This window comes from Dermochelys coriacea, chromosome 1 (assembly GCF_009764565.3).
Source record: "Dermochelys coriacea isolate rDerCor1 chromosome 1, rDerCor1.pri.v4, whole genome shotgun sequence".
NCBI classification, from domain to species: domain Eukaryota; kingdom Metazoa; phylum Chordata; order Testudines; family Dermochelyidae; genus Dermochelys; species Dermochelys coriacea.
Window position 1 is genome coordinate 100,471,163 of NC_050068.2, and position 16,019 is coordinate 100,487,181.

At 46.8% G+C, this 16,019-nt stretch overlaps 1 protein-coding gene across 4 annotated transcripts in view; it reads right to left on the reverse strand.

Moving 5' to 3' along the window:
- GGACT (gamma-glutamylamine cyclotransferase) overlaps positions 1-15,660 on the reverse strand; it is a 36,218-nt gene extending 20,558 nt beyond the window's left edge. The window contains exons 1-2 of one of the 4 annotated variants that reach the window (XM_038386631.2): positions 15,150-15,285; positions 176-255 (exon numbers count right to left, since the gene is read on the reverse strand). Coding sequence is in view for 2 of the 4 variants with exons in the window: in XM_038386626.2 (XP_038242554.2) it covers positions 15,150-15,651 (502 nt within the window). In the remaining 2 variants the exon portion in view is untranslated. Of the gene's footprint in view, positions 1-123; positions 145-175; positions 256-14,272; positions 14,418-15,149 lie in introns of those variants that run through there. The other 3 variants (XM_043504727.1, XM_038386626.2, XM_043504729.1) reach the window with 3 other exon arrangements.
- Positions 15,661-16,019: the final 359 nt, after the last annotated feature.

Sequence of the window (16,019 nt, forward strand, 5' to 3'; positions counted from 1 at the left end):
TAAATGCAGCACTGCATTGGTTTAGATTAAAAAAATAAAATAAGTTTATTTAAACTACAAAGAGTTAGGATTTTAAGTGAATTCAAGTATCAAGTATTAAAGACAAATAAAGGTAAGTTTTACCTGCTATGAAGCGTTTTAACAAGCTAGATTTGGTTCAAGGTAAAGTCCTTACCACAGGTTCCCAGCAACACAGCTGACCAAACTCTCAGGTCAGGATCTCCCCCGAAGTCAAAGGACTGGTTCCTTTGTCTCCTTAGGAGAAAGAGAGAGAGAGCTTGTGGGTTTCTGCCCTTTTATTTTATAGTCCAGTTAACCTTTGAAGTGTATACTTCTGAGGGTTATCCCTCAAAGCAAAGTTTATTCAAATAGTAGAGAAGGTGACACTAAGTGCATGTCTTCACTAGGACACCTGGTCCCCCCTTCACTTCTCCATGAGCAATATTTTTTCTTGATCCCTCCTTAGGTCAGTTTAGTCCCCTCACCCAATTGTAGCTGATTACAACTCTATCCTTGCCAAAGCTCTCTGATTTTTCCACCCACACATCCAGATACAAAGATCAGCTCCCTGAGCTCAAGCCCCACTACCAGCATAAACCTGAGCTCACTGATGGGCTCCAGTCCAACCAAGTTTCTGTCATCAATCATTCATAGGCAGTGGCGAATTACCATATGTCCCAATAGGGTTCCGGCCAATTGGGGGGCCCCGCAGGAGTGGCTGGAACTCTAGCTATGCCCCCTGCTCCTCCTCTCTCCCCCTCCCCCTCTTCATCCCCACCTCCAGCACATCCAGTGAAGCTTGTGGTGAGCAATTCCCCCTGCCCCACCCAGGCAGACTCAGCAGAGCTGGCTGAGTGCTGCTCACCCAAGCCCCACGCTGAGCTGATCCGAGGCCACCTGTGCCAGACAAAAGCGCCCCCCCAACCAATGCTCAACTGAGGGCCCCCACCACCTGGCCTGGCGTGAAGGGGCCCCTACTGTGCGGGGCTGGAGCCAGCCCCTCTCTCTCTCCCTCCCTCCTTCTCCCCCCACAGCGTGGAACTACTCTGAGCCCCTTTCACCCTTCCTCTCCCTCGTGTGGAGCTGCTCTAAGCTGGGACAAATGCTCAGTTTTGCCACAAATGTTGGGACGTCTGGGGCCAAAATGGGATGTAGGGTCATCCTAGGCCAGGGGTCCCCAAACTTTTTCAATCACGCTCCTCCCCTCTTAGCCGGTCCATGCCCTCCCATTCCCCGGGAGCTAGGGCCCACAGTCAGGGTTTGTGTGTGGTGGTGTGGGCAGGAGCAGAGCCACAGCTGGGGCTGGGGCCAGAGCAGGGCTGGGAGTAGGGATGGACCCTGCCACACCCCTCCCCCACCCCTGAATGTTCCTCCATGCCCCCCTAGTGGTATGTGATCCACAGTTTTGGGGACCACTGCCCTAGGCTGTGGTAAGAGCTGCCCAGGGAGCCTGGGCAGCTGTGGGAAGCCCCGGACCCTGCACCTGCCTTGGGCAGGGGGCCAGAGTGCCCAAGAACAGCCCCCAGCCCTTATCCCTGCCCCCTCAGGGCACGCCGCCCAGGACACACTGCCCAGGGCAGGTGGAGGGTCCAGGACTCCCCGGACAGCTCTTACCATGGTCTGGCTTCTGGCGAGGCCAGGAGGCAGGGCCCTGAGGGAAAGGGAAGGAGCAGGGGGCAGAACCCCATGGTGGAGGGACGTGGGGGAGCAGATGTTCTTTATGCCAAGGGCCCCAATATATCTTAATCCACTTCTGTTCATAGGATGTCTGTTATTCTTGTTATCACCTCCATCGTCTTCATACTTTTTCTTCCATCTTTTTCCAATGAACAGAGTGAAGAGTTTATACTATTTTCAGTCTTCAAATGGAAAATCATAAAAGAACCTGCTGCCTTATTATTAGGTAACTTCTATTCATTCCAGCTCAGCTGAGGGTGGAAGGATCTAGCCACTCTAGTAATAGCACTGTTACTCAGTCTAACATTGCCAGTAGAGGGCTCCATAACCCATGGACTATAAGAAAAGGAAACAACATTTGAGGTAAGAATGGTTCAATCGCAGAATAGAGCTAGTGGCTGTGTGAAAACAGGAATCGCAGGCCAGTGGCAACATCATGGGAGCTGACTGCAGAGGAAAGGCTAGATAGGAAGAGGGCCAGCACTAGCTGCAGCAGGATCATGGTGTGAAGGGATTGCAATGATGGGACCTTATACCTTTTTAATGGACTGCCTCTAGTCTAAGGGCTGAGTTAGAAACCGTTGGATTAATTAATTTTCTTGCAGCTGTTAAAGTAATTGTGTAGAGTATTTGTCCTACTAATGCTTTGTTACATCACCACAATCTGTGTGTTAATAGGAACCCATGGAGGACTAGAACCTGTAGAACTAAGCATTTGGAGTGCCTAAAGCAATGGTGGGCAACCTGCAGGCCACATGCGGCCCATCAGGGTAATCTGATTGCAGGCTGCAAGACATTTTGCAAACGACATTGACCGTCCTCAGGCATGGCTACCAGGAACTCCCAGTGGCCGCGGTTCACCATTCCCAGCCAATGAGAGCTGTGGGAAGCACCGGCTATAAAAATAGCTAAAGAAAAAAATAATATTTTAAATATATCAGAGATTTTATATACACAGAGAACATGAAACAATGGGTGTTACCATATACATGGAACGAGAGTGATCAGGTAAGGTAAACTATTACCAGCAGGAGAGGAAAAAAAATCTTTTGTAGTGATAATCAAGCTGGGCCATTTCCAGTAGTTGACAGGAATGTGTGAGGAACAGTGGGGGGGGGGGGAAATAAACATGGGTAAATAGTTTTACTTTGTGTAATGACACATCCACTCCCAGTCTTTATTCAAGCCTAATGTCATGGTGTCCAGTTTTCAAATTAATTCCAATGCAGCAGTCTCTTGTTGGAGTCTGGTTTTGAAGTTTTTTTGTAATAATATTGCGACTTTTAGATCTGTAATCGAGTGACCAGAGAGATTGATGTGTTCTCCGACTGGTTTTTGAATGTTGTAATTCTTGACGTCTAATTGGTGTCCATTTATTCTTTTACTTAGAGATGGTCCGGTTTGGCCAATGTACATGGCAGAGTACAGTTCATATTGAATGAGGAAGGGTGCTAGAGGTCCCTACCCTAGCCTTCATTGCACAGTAAGATATACACTGAAGCCAGCTATGCTCCAAAGTTTTCAGACTAGGGTGCCTAAAGTTAGGCTCTCAAAATTAATATTTATGTCACCAAATAAGTGGTTTGATTTGCAGAGGAAAGAGTGCTAATTGGATTTGTGGGTGCCCATCACCTCTGAAAAAAAAATCAGATCACTTATTTAGGTGGCTAATACAAATTTAGGAGGCACCCAAAACTGAAAATTTTGGTCTATGTATTTTAATAATTTGTAACACACTGAGAGTTACACATTGAGAGAATTCGAGTTACTTTTCTATAAATGCGTACACTTACAAGATAGGGTACTTTATCCTAGGAAGTAGCAACTCTGAAAAAAAGATTTGGTGGAAAATCAGCTCAACATGAGCTTCTGCTGTGACACACTGTCCAAGAGAGCTAATCTGATCCTGGGTTGCATAAATAAGGGAATCCTGAGTAGGAGTAAACAGGTTATTTTTATTTGTACTTGGCACTGGTGGGACCGGTGCTGGAATACTGTGTCCAGTTCTTGAATTGTGGGCACCAGAAGGATATTGATAGACTGATGAGGGTTCAGAGAATAGCCACAAGAATGATTAAAGGCTTAGAAAACATGCCTTATAGTGATTGAGCTCTTGGAGCTTAACAAAGAGAAGAGTAAGGTGTGACTTGATTCCAGTCTATAGTATCCACATGGGGAACAAATATTTAATAACAGTCTCTTCTATCTAGCAGAGAAAGGTACAACACAATCCAATGGCTGGAAACTGAAGCTAGCCATGTTCAGACTGGAAATAAAGCATAATTATTATTTTTTTAAAAAATAGTGAGAGTAATTAACCACTGAAAGAATTTACCCAGAATCATAGTGGAGTCTCCGTCATTGACAGTTTTTAAATTAAGATTGGATGTTTTTCTAAATAATATTCTCTAGTAATTATTTTAGAGAAGTTCTGTGGCCTGTGTTCAACAGGAGATCAGACTAAATGATCACAATTGTCCCTTCTGGCTTATGGGATACATGAAATCCAGAAGGAAACTGGACATTCAGGAGCTGATAAGAGAGCATGAAACCTTTCAACTTCCCTTCAGCTCGCTGGTTCAAATCCAGCACAGGTCAGAGTAACTGAAAGTCATTACCATCAGTTTGCAGTTAGGTGGCCTGCATGTGACAAACTGGTCTCCGGTTCCTTCAGAAGGGGTGCCAAAATCTGAGTTACCCTTCCAATCCCAGAGGTGTTTGTACCATATCCAAACTGAGAAACACTGGCAGGGCAGCACTGAGTTTTGTCAACTCTAGTTATATTCCTAAATCCAGTGTGATAAAGTACTTTGTCTTGGAAACATGTTGGAGTATAGATATATAGTACTTAAACAGGAAGCTTAAGAGGATGCTTGAGCAGAGATGAACTGGAGCAACTCTATACATTATCCTGAAATATTTAGTTCTAAGGTCAGATATTTGCTGTACCTCAAGGGGTGAAACTTCCCAAGCCAATTAACAGGGATTCCAGGTTGCTCATGAAACTGTATGGTTTTCTTTTCAACTTTAATGGCTGTTTTACACAGCTTCAAGCCAGGAAACACTGCAATTCAAACAAGATTCTACATTTAGGCTTTACAGCAGGGGTTCTGAAGTCCTTTTCTGCCATTTCCAAGCAGAAAGGACATTCAACACCCAATTCAGTAAGCAAAGCTTCTTACTAACAACTCAGCCCTGAGGCCCCTGCTCTCTAAACCATAAAGCTTTCTTGAATCTCAGAAAGCTCCTGCTTCAAAAGTAATACTGAACATAAAACTGAATGCAAGAGCATTCTAATAGTTTCTATTGCGAGAATCTTTATGAATCTCCATTGTGCAGCCTGCATTGAACTTGGATGGAGGAGCACAGGTTGCTGGAGAGAAGTGTTTGGAGAAGGCATCAGGAAGCCAGTCAGTGTACATGTGGCTGGAATGTCAGCTGCAGTTGCAACACCTCTGTAAGTAGTTCTCTTAATAAAGAGCCAGTTTAATTTTAGAAACATGGAGTCCTTGTGTTATTACCCAGCATGTAGTATATGAAACATGATGGAAGCAGTCACTCTAGCAAAACCCATAGCAAGGAAAAGAGTGTAATTAGCAGGCAAACAAAGCAGCATCTAGAAACAAAACAACAGGCATGAAGGGACTCAGACCACTGTGAATGCTGGATTTCCACAGAAAAGAAGTCTTGCACAAGTACGTAGCAGCAGAATCAAGAACTGAGTTTGCATACAGAGCTGCCCTTGGGGGTAAAGATGGAAATATAAAGGTAAAGCTTTTTAAATATCTCATTGGGGAAAAAAATTCAAGAAGTGAGAAACAAACTTTAGCCAGGAATAATGCTCGAAACACTGGAACAAACTGAAAGTATTTGAGTATTGTGTAGGGCTGTCAATTTTCATTGGACGCATTCCTGGAGATATAATCACATGACATAATTTTTAATTAAAGATTAATCTTTAATTCCTGGAGACTACAGGCCAATCCTGGAGGGTTGGCAACCCTAGTACTGTGACCCCAGACAGATTGAGATTGTATGGAGAAACTGTTTTGTTTTTTTAACACAAAACCAAGAAACAGAAGAGGGAATAGATACTTATATTACAGAGCTGAGAACTCTGGCATCCACCTATAACTTTGGAGACATTAAAGATTCCCTAATTAAAGAAAGAATCATTTGTGGAACACTAGATTCCCAGTTTACAAGAGAGATTGTTGAGAAAAACAGATCTAACCCTAGAGAATGAGCTATTTAAGTTAAAGGACAATGCTGGCACAAGATCAAATGGTTGTAAAGTGGCCATAAACAAATTCAGACTGGAAATTAGAAGGTTTCTAACCATCAGAGAGGTGGGGCTCTGGAACACCCCCCAAATTTTAAGAGACAGATGGACAACTTTATGAGTACAATTATATGATGGACTTGCTTGTGATGGATGGGGGCAGGGCTCAACAGCCCTGCGGCTCCCTTGCTGTTATATATTTATATCTTCTGTTCCTAAAGCTCATGCTTCAGGATTTCAGCTGGCCATTGGCAGAAGTCAGGAAGAGATATTTCCCCCCCAGTGAATTCTAGTTTTTTGAGTGTTTTTTTAAATCACCTTCCTCTGAAGCATCACGGATGGCTACAACTAGTGACAGGACATTGGACAGGGTGGGCCAGGATCTGAGGTGCACCAAGCATTCTCTCTTTCAGGTGTTAGCTCACATTCTCATAGTCATTGCCATACATGGGGTCAAGAAGGAATTTTCCCCTGGGGTCAGGTTGGCAGGGACCCTGGCAGTTTTTCACCTTCCTCTGCATCATGCAGATGTGGGTCACTTGTGATTATCTAGGTCAGCGATTCTCAAACTGTGGGTCGTGACCCCAAAGTGGGTCATGACCCCTTTTTAATGGGGTCACCAGGGCTGGCATTAGACCTGCTGGGGCCTGGGGCTGAAGCCCAAGCCCCACCGCCCGAGGCCAAAGCAAAAGCCAAAGGGCTTCAGCCCTCGGCGCCAGGCCTCAGGTTACAGTCCCCTGCCTGGGGCTGAAGCCCTTGGGCTTCAGCTTTGGCCCCCCTGCCTAGGGCAGTAGGCTCAGGCTTTGGCCCTTCCACCTGGGATCATGTAACTTTTGTTGTCAGAAGGGGGTCGCGATACAATAAAGTTTAAGAACCCTTGATCTAGTTTTACCTCATTTAATCATTTCCCTGGCATTAAAAGGGCCTTGAACACTGGTGCACCTCAGTTCTTTCTATTCTTTACCTGTGTCACATAACAGCATAGTCTCCTGTGGATCTCATTTCTGTTGTTGGTTTTAGCATGCAGACGCTAGCGGTGTTGGTGGCCAGTGATATACAGGATGTCAGACTAATTGACCTACTGGTCCCTCCTGCCTTAAAAACTCTATGAATGTCCCCAGAACTGTAACAGCCACTAGTGCATAACAAAAGTACACAGCGGACTCAGGCTAAAGGAACTCAGGAAGCACGATAGATATGGATCAACCAAGAATGAAGCCATCCTGGTTCAGTATATATATTTTGTGGAAAGCAACACAAAAAGGCAGAAAGAAAAACGCTCACTTGAACAGGACAAGAAACAAAACCACTTCATGTCCCAATTCCATAACTTCTCTAGGAACTAAAAACCAGCAGTGCATGCAGTCACTGAGGATATAGAGAGTTCCAATGAAGAGGAGGATATCTGCACGTTGACTCTAGCAGATTCAAAGATTCTCATTGTACACATATTGCAGAAGAAGTCTGTCAGCCGTTCTACTGCCATATTTGCAACTGTGATATTATACAAATGACTAATTTAATGCTAGCCAAATTATGGAGCAAGCTGCAGTGTAAACCCAGCAATATTGATAAACAACAATATTAGAGTGCAGAAAAGTGACCAAGTGCTGGTGATGTACAATAAAACCATTCTGAGACCAATGGGCCTGTCAATAAGAAACCCATGAAACAAGAATCATCATCATTTGGATTTATAGCAGTTGATACAGAAATACCATCTACTGCTGGACAGAGGGCAGTGCAAGCCATGAATTTGATCACAGTACACCACCAGAATATCCTCAATATAAGAAAAAGAGGTGGTCACGGTGGCTCCTGCCCACCATTCTAACAGAATCTAAAGACATATTTCAAGGAGATAGACACCTGAAGATCATGCTGAAGTCAGAAATAGACCTCCATATGTAGGCCAGATTATCAAAACGAAATGTTCCATGGACCTACTGAAGAAGCGACTGGCCAGCCTGCCAAGAAGAGGCATCATTACAGCCATTGAAATTAGAGCAAAGTGGCTCAGCAGCCTCATAGCGGTGAGAAAGCCTCCAGGTAAATTCCAAAACCATTGAACAACGCATTGAAAAGTCACTACCCATTACCAGCAATTGAGGACATACTATCACACTTCAGGGTGCAATTTGGACCAGTGAAGAGTTGTGTCACCACCTTCCCTGTAACCCTTGGTGCCTGAAATGCCGTGGCTGACCTTCCCTCAGCTAGGACCTTCCACAGAAGTACAAGATGTTGGCTTCCTTTGTCTTCCTAGGTGAAAAATCTTTGCCTAGGCAGGTCTCTCACCTATACTCAGTTCCCAGAGACTTCAATTCCCTTCCCTCCCACCACTTTGCCCCTTGGTTGAAGGACCCATCTTTCTAAGCTTCCAAGAGCTCGGCCCATTGTGTCTATCTAGTGATGAATGACAAAATGGCTTCTATCCGTGCTTATATACTCTGAGGGTCAATGATCTTGTTTCAAGAGGCAGGATGACTTCATGCTGTTCTTTCCTTCCTGAGGTCTTCCCATCCCCCTGAAGATCTGAATGTAAATGGGGCTTCAACTGTTTTTGATCATACCTTGCTTAATTTCATTGGAGACAGGTAGAATGGTCACTCCTGTCAAGGAGAGACCTGCTTTTCCCCTTGTTTGGGCACAGACCGTAAAGCATAATATTAACAAGCATCCATAATTCCTTATGTACGGTTAATACATACAATTCACAATTACATTACTCGCCATTGTTGTCATAGACTTTCATACAACACCTCACTCATTATACTTTTTATAATACAGGAATATTATATCCAATCAGTTGATTCAATTGCTTATCACTTCAGGTTCAGACCCCCCCCATCTTTATTGCCCAGATAAAATTTCTCTTCCCTGCTGGGGTGTAGATGCCAAGCTGTTTCCTACCCCATGTGTTAGTTTGATAGCTTTGTTCACCTACTATGTAAATGGACTTTCATTATCTCTGCCTAATGACTGAGCTGATCAGAGAAGCAAACACAGTCCTTTGTCTAGGGCAGACCTGTTTATCAACTCTCCCTGACATGCCTGGTTTAAAATACACTTCAGTCATAATCCATCTTATATACATAACTCTTAACACAAACTGCATACATACATCATACAAGAATCTTAATGATCAGTGAGTTGTTAGTTTTCCCATGACATATTACATGACACCTTTTAGGTACAGATTATAACTATAGTGAGTTGAGGTACACTGAAATGGTCAGGCCATCTGAAACTCATTACTACTACCAGTGAGCTCCTTGCACTCTGGCATTTGGATGCTGTTAGGATGACATCTTCTCTCTTACAAAACTGCAGGAGTGCTAGCTACTGGATGACCCAAAGAGAACAGGTCAGAGCCTGCCACCATATTTTCTTTCTCCTTTATACAGAAGAAACCTGTTTTTGTCACCTTTGGGTGTCTGCAGTCTCCAGGATACGACATCAGCGTATCCATAATTTCATCTACAGAGTTGTTGCAAACATTTCACAGTGACATTAATGACTGGTTATTAGATTCCAAAAGATATATTACATGTCACCTTTTACATAAATATTATGACAACAGTTTGTGACGTGCAGTGAGTATGGCAGGTCTGATAAAAGTTAAACACAGAGTAGAGAATCACAACTGGACCTCTGTGTCACACATACTATCCTATTTATCTAGAGCGAAAGTATTCACAATTGATGAGAAGAATGGGGTCTGAATATTGAGGTTGATGAGACCTCCAGCCACCTAAGAATCTTTTGGAGTAGCAGCCGTGTTAGTCTGTATTCGCAAAAAGAAAAGGAGTACTTGTGGCACCTTAGAGACTAACAAATTTATTAGAGCATAAGCTTTCGTGAGCTACAGCTCACTTCATCGGATGCATCCGATGAAGTGAGCTGTAGCTCACGAAAGCTTATGCTCTAATAAATTTGTTAGTCTCTAAGGTGCCACAAGTACTCCTTTTCTTTTTTCTAAGAATCTTTATCACACCTTTTAGCAAGTACTGTTGCTTGTGGGCATCAGCCAGGTCTCAGAGGTGTTCCTGTGCAAACTGAACCAGGGATTAGAGGGAAACCTAGGCATCAAGACTGTAGCAGATTACAATTTTTATTGTGCAGAAGGAGAGATCAAGGAAGAGGCTATCCAGGACCATAATACCAAGTTACAACACCACCTGGACAACTGCTGGGAGCAGGATATTAGACTCAATGCAGGCAAACTGAAGATGAGAAGAACTGAGGTGCTCTATAATAAACCACTGTAGACTTCTGAGAGATTCCAGACTCTCAAAAATCAGGGCCTGCAGCAGAACCAGTGTCTGGGCAATCTAATGAGCACAGCTGGCCTGTAATAGGCTGCCTGATTGGCTCCATAAGAACATAAGCATGGCCACACTGCATCAGACTGATAAGCCATGTAGCCCAGTATTCTGTCTTCTCACTGTGGCTGATGTCAGATGCTTCCGAGGGAATGAACAGAACAGGGCAGTTGGTTGAGTGATTCATCCAATTCCAGCTTTTAGCAGTTGGAGGTTTAGGGGCACCAAGAGCATGGGTTTGCATCCTGACCCTACGTTGGCTAATAGCCATCAACAGACCTATCCCTCATGAACTTATCTAATTATTTTTTGAATACAGTTATACTTTTGGCCTTCACAACATTCACTGGCAATGAGTTCCACAGGTTGACAGTGCATTGTCTGGACTAGTACTTCTTTATGTTTGTTTTAAACCTGCTGCCTACAGTAGAAGTCACAAACACAAGAGTTATGAACTGACCAGTAAAAAGAAAAGGAGTACTTGTGGCACCTTAGAGACTAACAAATTTATTTGAGCATAAGCTTTTGTGAGCATACAGTATGCATGCATGTATGCAGCCAATGAAGTGAGCTGTAGCTCACAAAAGCTTATGCTCAAATAAATTTGTTAGTCTCTAAGGTGCCACAAGTACTCCTTTTCTTTTTGTGAATACAGACTAACTCTGAACTGACCAGTAAATCACACACCTCATTTAGAACCAGAAGCGTGCAATCAGGGAGTAGCAGAGACTCCCCCCTAGCTCCCCAAAAAAACTAACAAAAAAAGTAAATCTAGTACTGTGTTAAACATAAACTACTAAAAAAAAAAAAGGGAAAAGCAGCATTTTTCTTCTGCATTTTAAAGCTTCAAAGCTATATTAAGCCACTGTTCAGTTGTAAGCTTTTGAAAGAATCACCATAACATTTTGTTCAGAGTTATGAACAACCTCCATTCCCAAGGTGTTCATAATGCCGAGGTACTACTGTTTTAATTTAATTGGGTAAACCCCTGGCTCTTGTTATGTGAAGGGGTAAATAACACTTGATAATCCACTTTCTCCACAAGATTAGTGATTTTATAGATCTCTATCATACCCTCCCTTAGTCGTCTCTTTTCTAAAGTGAACAGTCCCAATCTTTTTCATATTTCCTCATATAGAAGCTGTTACATACCCTAATCATTATTTCCTTTCTCTGTACTTTTTCTAGTTCTAGTATACCTTTTCTGAGATGTGGTGACCAGGACTGCACAGTGTTGAATGTGTATGTGTACCAAGCATTCATATAGTGGTATTATGTCTTATTATCTATCCCTTTCCCAAAAGGTTCCTAACATTGTTAGCTTTTTTATTGCCACTGCATATTGAGCAGAAGTTTAAAGAACTATCCAAGATGACTCCAAGATTTTTTACTTGTGTGGTAACAGTTAATTTAGACCCCATTGGAAAACATCCCAACTATAAGTAAAAAACAATGTGCATTACTTTGCATTTATGAACACCGAGTTTTATCTGCCATTTTCTTGCCCAGTCACCCAATTTTGTGAGATCCCTTTCTAACTCTTTGCAGTCAGCTTTGGACTTAACTATCTTGAGTAACTATGTATGGTCTGCAAACTTTGCCACCTCACCGAGTACCCCTTTTTCCAGATCATTTATGAGTATGTTGAATAGCACCAGTGCCAATATAGATCTTTGGGGGACACTGCTATTTAGCTCTCTCCATTGTGAAAACTGACCATTTATTTATACCCTTTGTCTCCTATCTTTTAACTAATTACTGATCCATAAGAGGACCTTCCCTCTTATAACGATGACTGACTACTTTGCTTACGAACCTTTAGCAAGGGACCTTGTCAAAGGCTTTCTGAAAGTCCACATACACTGTATCACCCTTGTCCACATGCTTGTTGATATCATCAAAGAATTCTAATTGACTGGTGAGACATGATTTCCATTTAGAAAAACTGTGTTGACTCTTCCCCAACATATCTTTTTCACCTATGTGTCTGCAGGGCCGGTGCAAGGATATTTTGCGCCCCAAGCAAAACTTCCACCTTGTACGCCCACCCGCACATCGGTTCATTGAGGGGCAAGTCCCAACAACCCTTTATAGACCTCAGGGGCCAGCTGTGCCCAGGGGCTGCTCCCCAGACCAAGTTCCACCCTCCCCGTCCCCTGAACTCCCCTGGAGGGTGCATAGCCTCCCCGTAAGCCGAGCCCACCCCACCCCACCCCGGCGGCCCCCCGCCCCGAGTCCACTCACTGGCTTTGCCAGACTTGGGCCACTGCAGCAGCTCGGCAGGGAAGAGCCACCTTCTGGAGGCACCAGAGAGCCAAAGCGTCCCGCTTGCAGCGATGGCGAGCCCCAGCCCTGGAGGAGCCAGCACGGCACAGGGGTGCAGCAGCTCTGCAAAGGCGGCAGCGCCACTAGCGGGGAGCAGACACGCCCCCCCATAGGGTTACCATATTTCAACAATCAAAGAAGAGGATGGGGAGAGCCCGATCCACTCACTCCCACTTCCCACCTCCTGACTGCCCCCTCTGAACCTCCAACCCCCCTGCTCCTTGTCCCCTGATTGTCCCCTCCTGGGACCCCCACCCTAACTGCCCCCCTACGATCCTACTCCCCAGTTGTCCCCTGACTGCCCCAACCCTTATCCACATCCCCGCCCCCAGACAGACCCCTGGGACTCCCACGCCCCATCCAACCACTCCCTGCCCCCTGACAACCCCCCCCAGAACTCCCAATCCATCCAACCCCCCCTACTCCCTGACTGGCCCCCGGACTCCCCATACCATGCCCATCCCTCTTGAGCCACTGGCTCCATGTGGAGGCAAAACACACCGCTGCATGCACAGCCCCTCCCTCGCAGAGTGCTGAGGCAGCGGCGGCTCACACTCCCAGGAACTGCAGAACCTGAGCATGGTGAGGAGGGAGCTGGGGGGTTGCGCATGGGGGCTGGTGCCCACATGCATCTCCTGCAGCAGCCCCCCCAAGGGGAGGGGGCACCATGCCAGGCCACAGCCTGCGCAGGGTGCGCAGTTGCTCCCCGCTAGCGGCACTGCCGCCTTTGCAGGGTTGCTGCCCTCCCAGCGCCGCGCCAGCTCCTCCATGGCTGGGGCTCGCCGCCCCCGCAAGCTGACACTTTTTGGCGCCCCCAACCACTTGGCGCCCTAGGCGACTGCCTAGTTCGCTTAGTGGTTGCACCAGCCCTGTGTGTCTGATAAATCTGTTCTTTACTAGTTTCAACTAACCTTCCTGAATCTGAAGTTGGCAATTACATGCCAGTAAGCCGAAAACCAACTCTGGAGCCTTAAAAAAAAAAAAAAGTTGGCATTATATTAGCTCTCTGCTGAAAAACTGAGAACCATGAAGGAAATGCTCAGATCTAAGGATATGAAGGGAGTCCAACAATTTATAGGGACAGCCACCTATCTCCAGGTTCAGTGCACACCTACAGAAGCCTGTTAACTCTTCAAATAATTAAAACACAATGATTCAGCATGGGAATGGTCAGAGACCCGAAAACATGTGTTTGAAAAGTGTAAAGAAAATCATAAGTGAAACACCAGTTCTAAAGCACTACAGCCTTGAGGAACAGCTAGAACTACAGTGTGATAGCTCACAAGGAGAAAGAGGAGCAGCATGTTAGTGCTGCAAAGCCGGCAGCCCATAGTATTTGCTAGTACAACCCTGACAGACACAGGAAGGAAATATACTCATATAGAAGAGGAGCTGCTGGCTCAACAATTCCATTAGTTGACCTCTGGGATCTAGGTGGGCATGCAGTCTAGTCCTAAACCATTAGGATGCTTTGTGAAGAAGCCACTGGTGAGTGCATCCATCTGACTAGACCACATGTTGCTGAAACTCCAGATCTATGAGAAGAAGATACGAGGTTGCCAAGCAAAGTAACCACTGGTGCCCGATACACTGAGCAGGGCATAACTTTCAGAGTACAACACAAATGGCTCTGCAGAACAGGAATTAGAGTCTGTGAACATACTTTTGCATCTCTTACGGAAAGCTCCAGGCAACTCAACAAAGCACCGAACAGGACAGGGTTTACAGGCATTAAAAGGGTTCATACTCCAGATTGCAAGAAGCAAGTGCCACAGGAGGTTACCTCCCATTACCAGATGAGGGATGAGCTGTGAATGCAAGCCAGAATTTTGTTTAAAGGAGACCAAACAGATTTAAATGCTAATATTAACAGATGGATACACCAGGATAAAGAGTCATCTAATGGCCTGGAGAAAGGTCAGAACAGACCTATCCACTTTTAATGACAAGAAGTGCATGGTTACAGTAGCTTACTACTTTAATTTCTGGGAGGTGGACTATCTGGAGGACACTCAGGCAACAACAGCAATCAGGAAACTAAAGGCACATTTTTTTAAGATACGTCATGTCAGATGTGCTATACTCAGACGATGGGGCGCAGTACACTGCAGCAGAAGTCAAACAATTCCGCACCAAATGGGAATTTGAGCAGGACATCTTCCCCCGGTCCCCACAAAGCAATGGGAAGGCAGAGTCTGCAGGAAGAGATGGATGGCAAAAACAAAACAGACAGGAAGGGATGTGCTGAACCATCACAACACACCTTCCGGGGACGAGACTCAAGCAGGGAGCCGCCCTGCCCCTGGTACACGCAGGCCTCGGCGAGGGCCAGAGCATTGTACAGGCGCAGCGCTCGTGTGTGCTCCCTCCCGCCAAAACGCTGCGGCGGCAGAGCGGCACGTGACCCCGTGAGCTCGGGCACATGACGTCTTTGAGCCAATCACTTCCGTCCTGGCGGCTCCCTCGCTGGGGGAGGGGAAGTTGGGGAGTCCCGCTTTTTCACGGTGCCAACGGCTCGCGCGCGCCCCGCTAGTACTCACCCGCCAGCCTGGCTGGCTGGCTGCCCGCGAAGCTGCTCCCCTGGGCGGAGCGTCCCTCTGCCCGGCTGGTGCCCGCTTCCCTGGGCCGCTTCTGGGTTCGGCTTAGCTCAACTCTCAGGGCGGGGTCTGGGCGAGCTCTGGCCCCACCCCTGCGGCCGCGGAGAGCCCGGAGCGCGCACGGAGGGAGGAGCCAGGCGGCGGCACAGGTAGGGGGCGGAGCCAGGAGAGAGGGCGTTGCCGTGGAAACGCCCCTACTTCCTCCCTTCCCGAGAATGCGCAGGGAGCGGCGAGCTGGGCCACGTGATGCCACGGGGGGGGGGTGGGGGGAGTGAGGCTCAGGGCGCCGCGCGCAGGGCTTCGCTGATGCTAAAGCCTCGAGTCTCCGCCCCCGCGGGGAGCCTGTGAGCCGAGGGCTGAGAGCGCGCGGCCTCCGAGCGCCCCCCCGCGTCTGGCTGCACGTGGCGCTGCCCTGCAGCCGCCCCGCCCCCCAGCCGCGGGGCATCTCGGCGGCGCGGCCGGGGACCAGATCGCGCAGGGATGCTGCATCGGCTGCTTTGCGCCCCTTGGGCCCCCACGCAGCCGCCCGCTGCCGGGCGAAGGGGCCCTGAGCCTCGCTGGCTCCTCCCGGCTTAAGCGTCGTCTCCACCTAGCGCTGCCTCACGTGCGAAGAGCGAAACGAGCTTCTAGGCGGAAAAAGAGGAAGGTTCCTTCGTACAGAAAAACACCTGCAGCGGCCCAGTGACCTCCCGTAGGTTCCCAAAGCGGGGCGAGAGCCTAAAGGGAGACAGGAGCAGAAACAGGCCGCCAGCCTGAAGCCCTTCTCTGCACCTGTGGCCCCGGAGAGTTCCCCCTCCCGTGCAGCCCACCAGC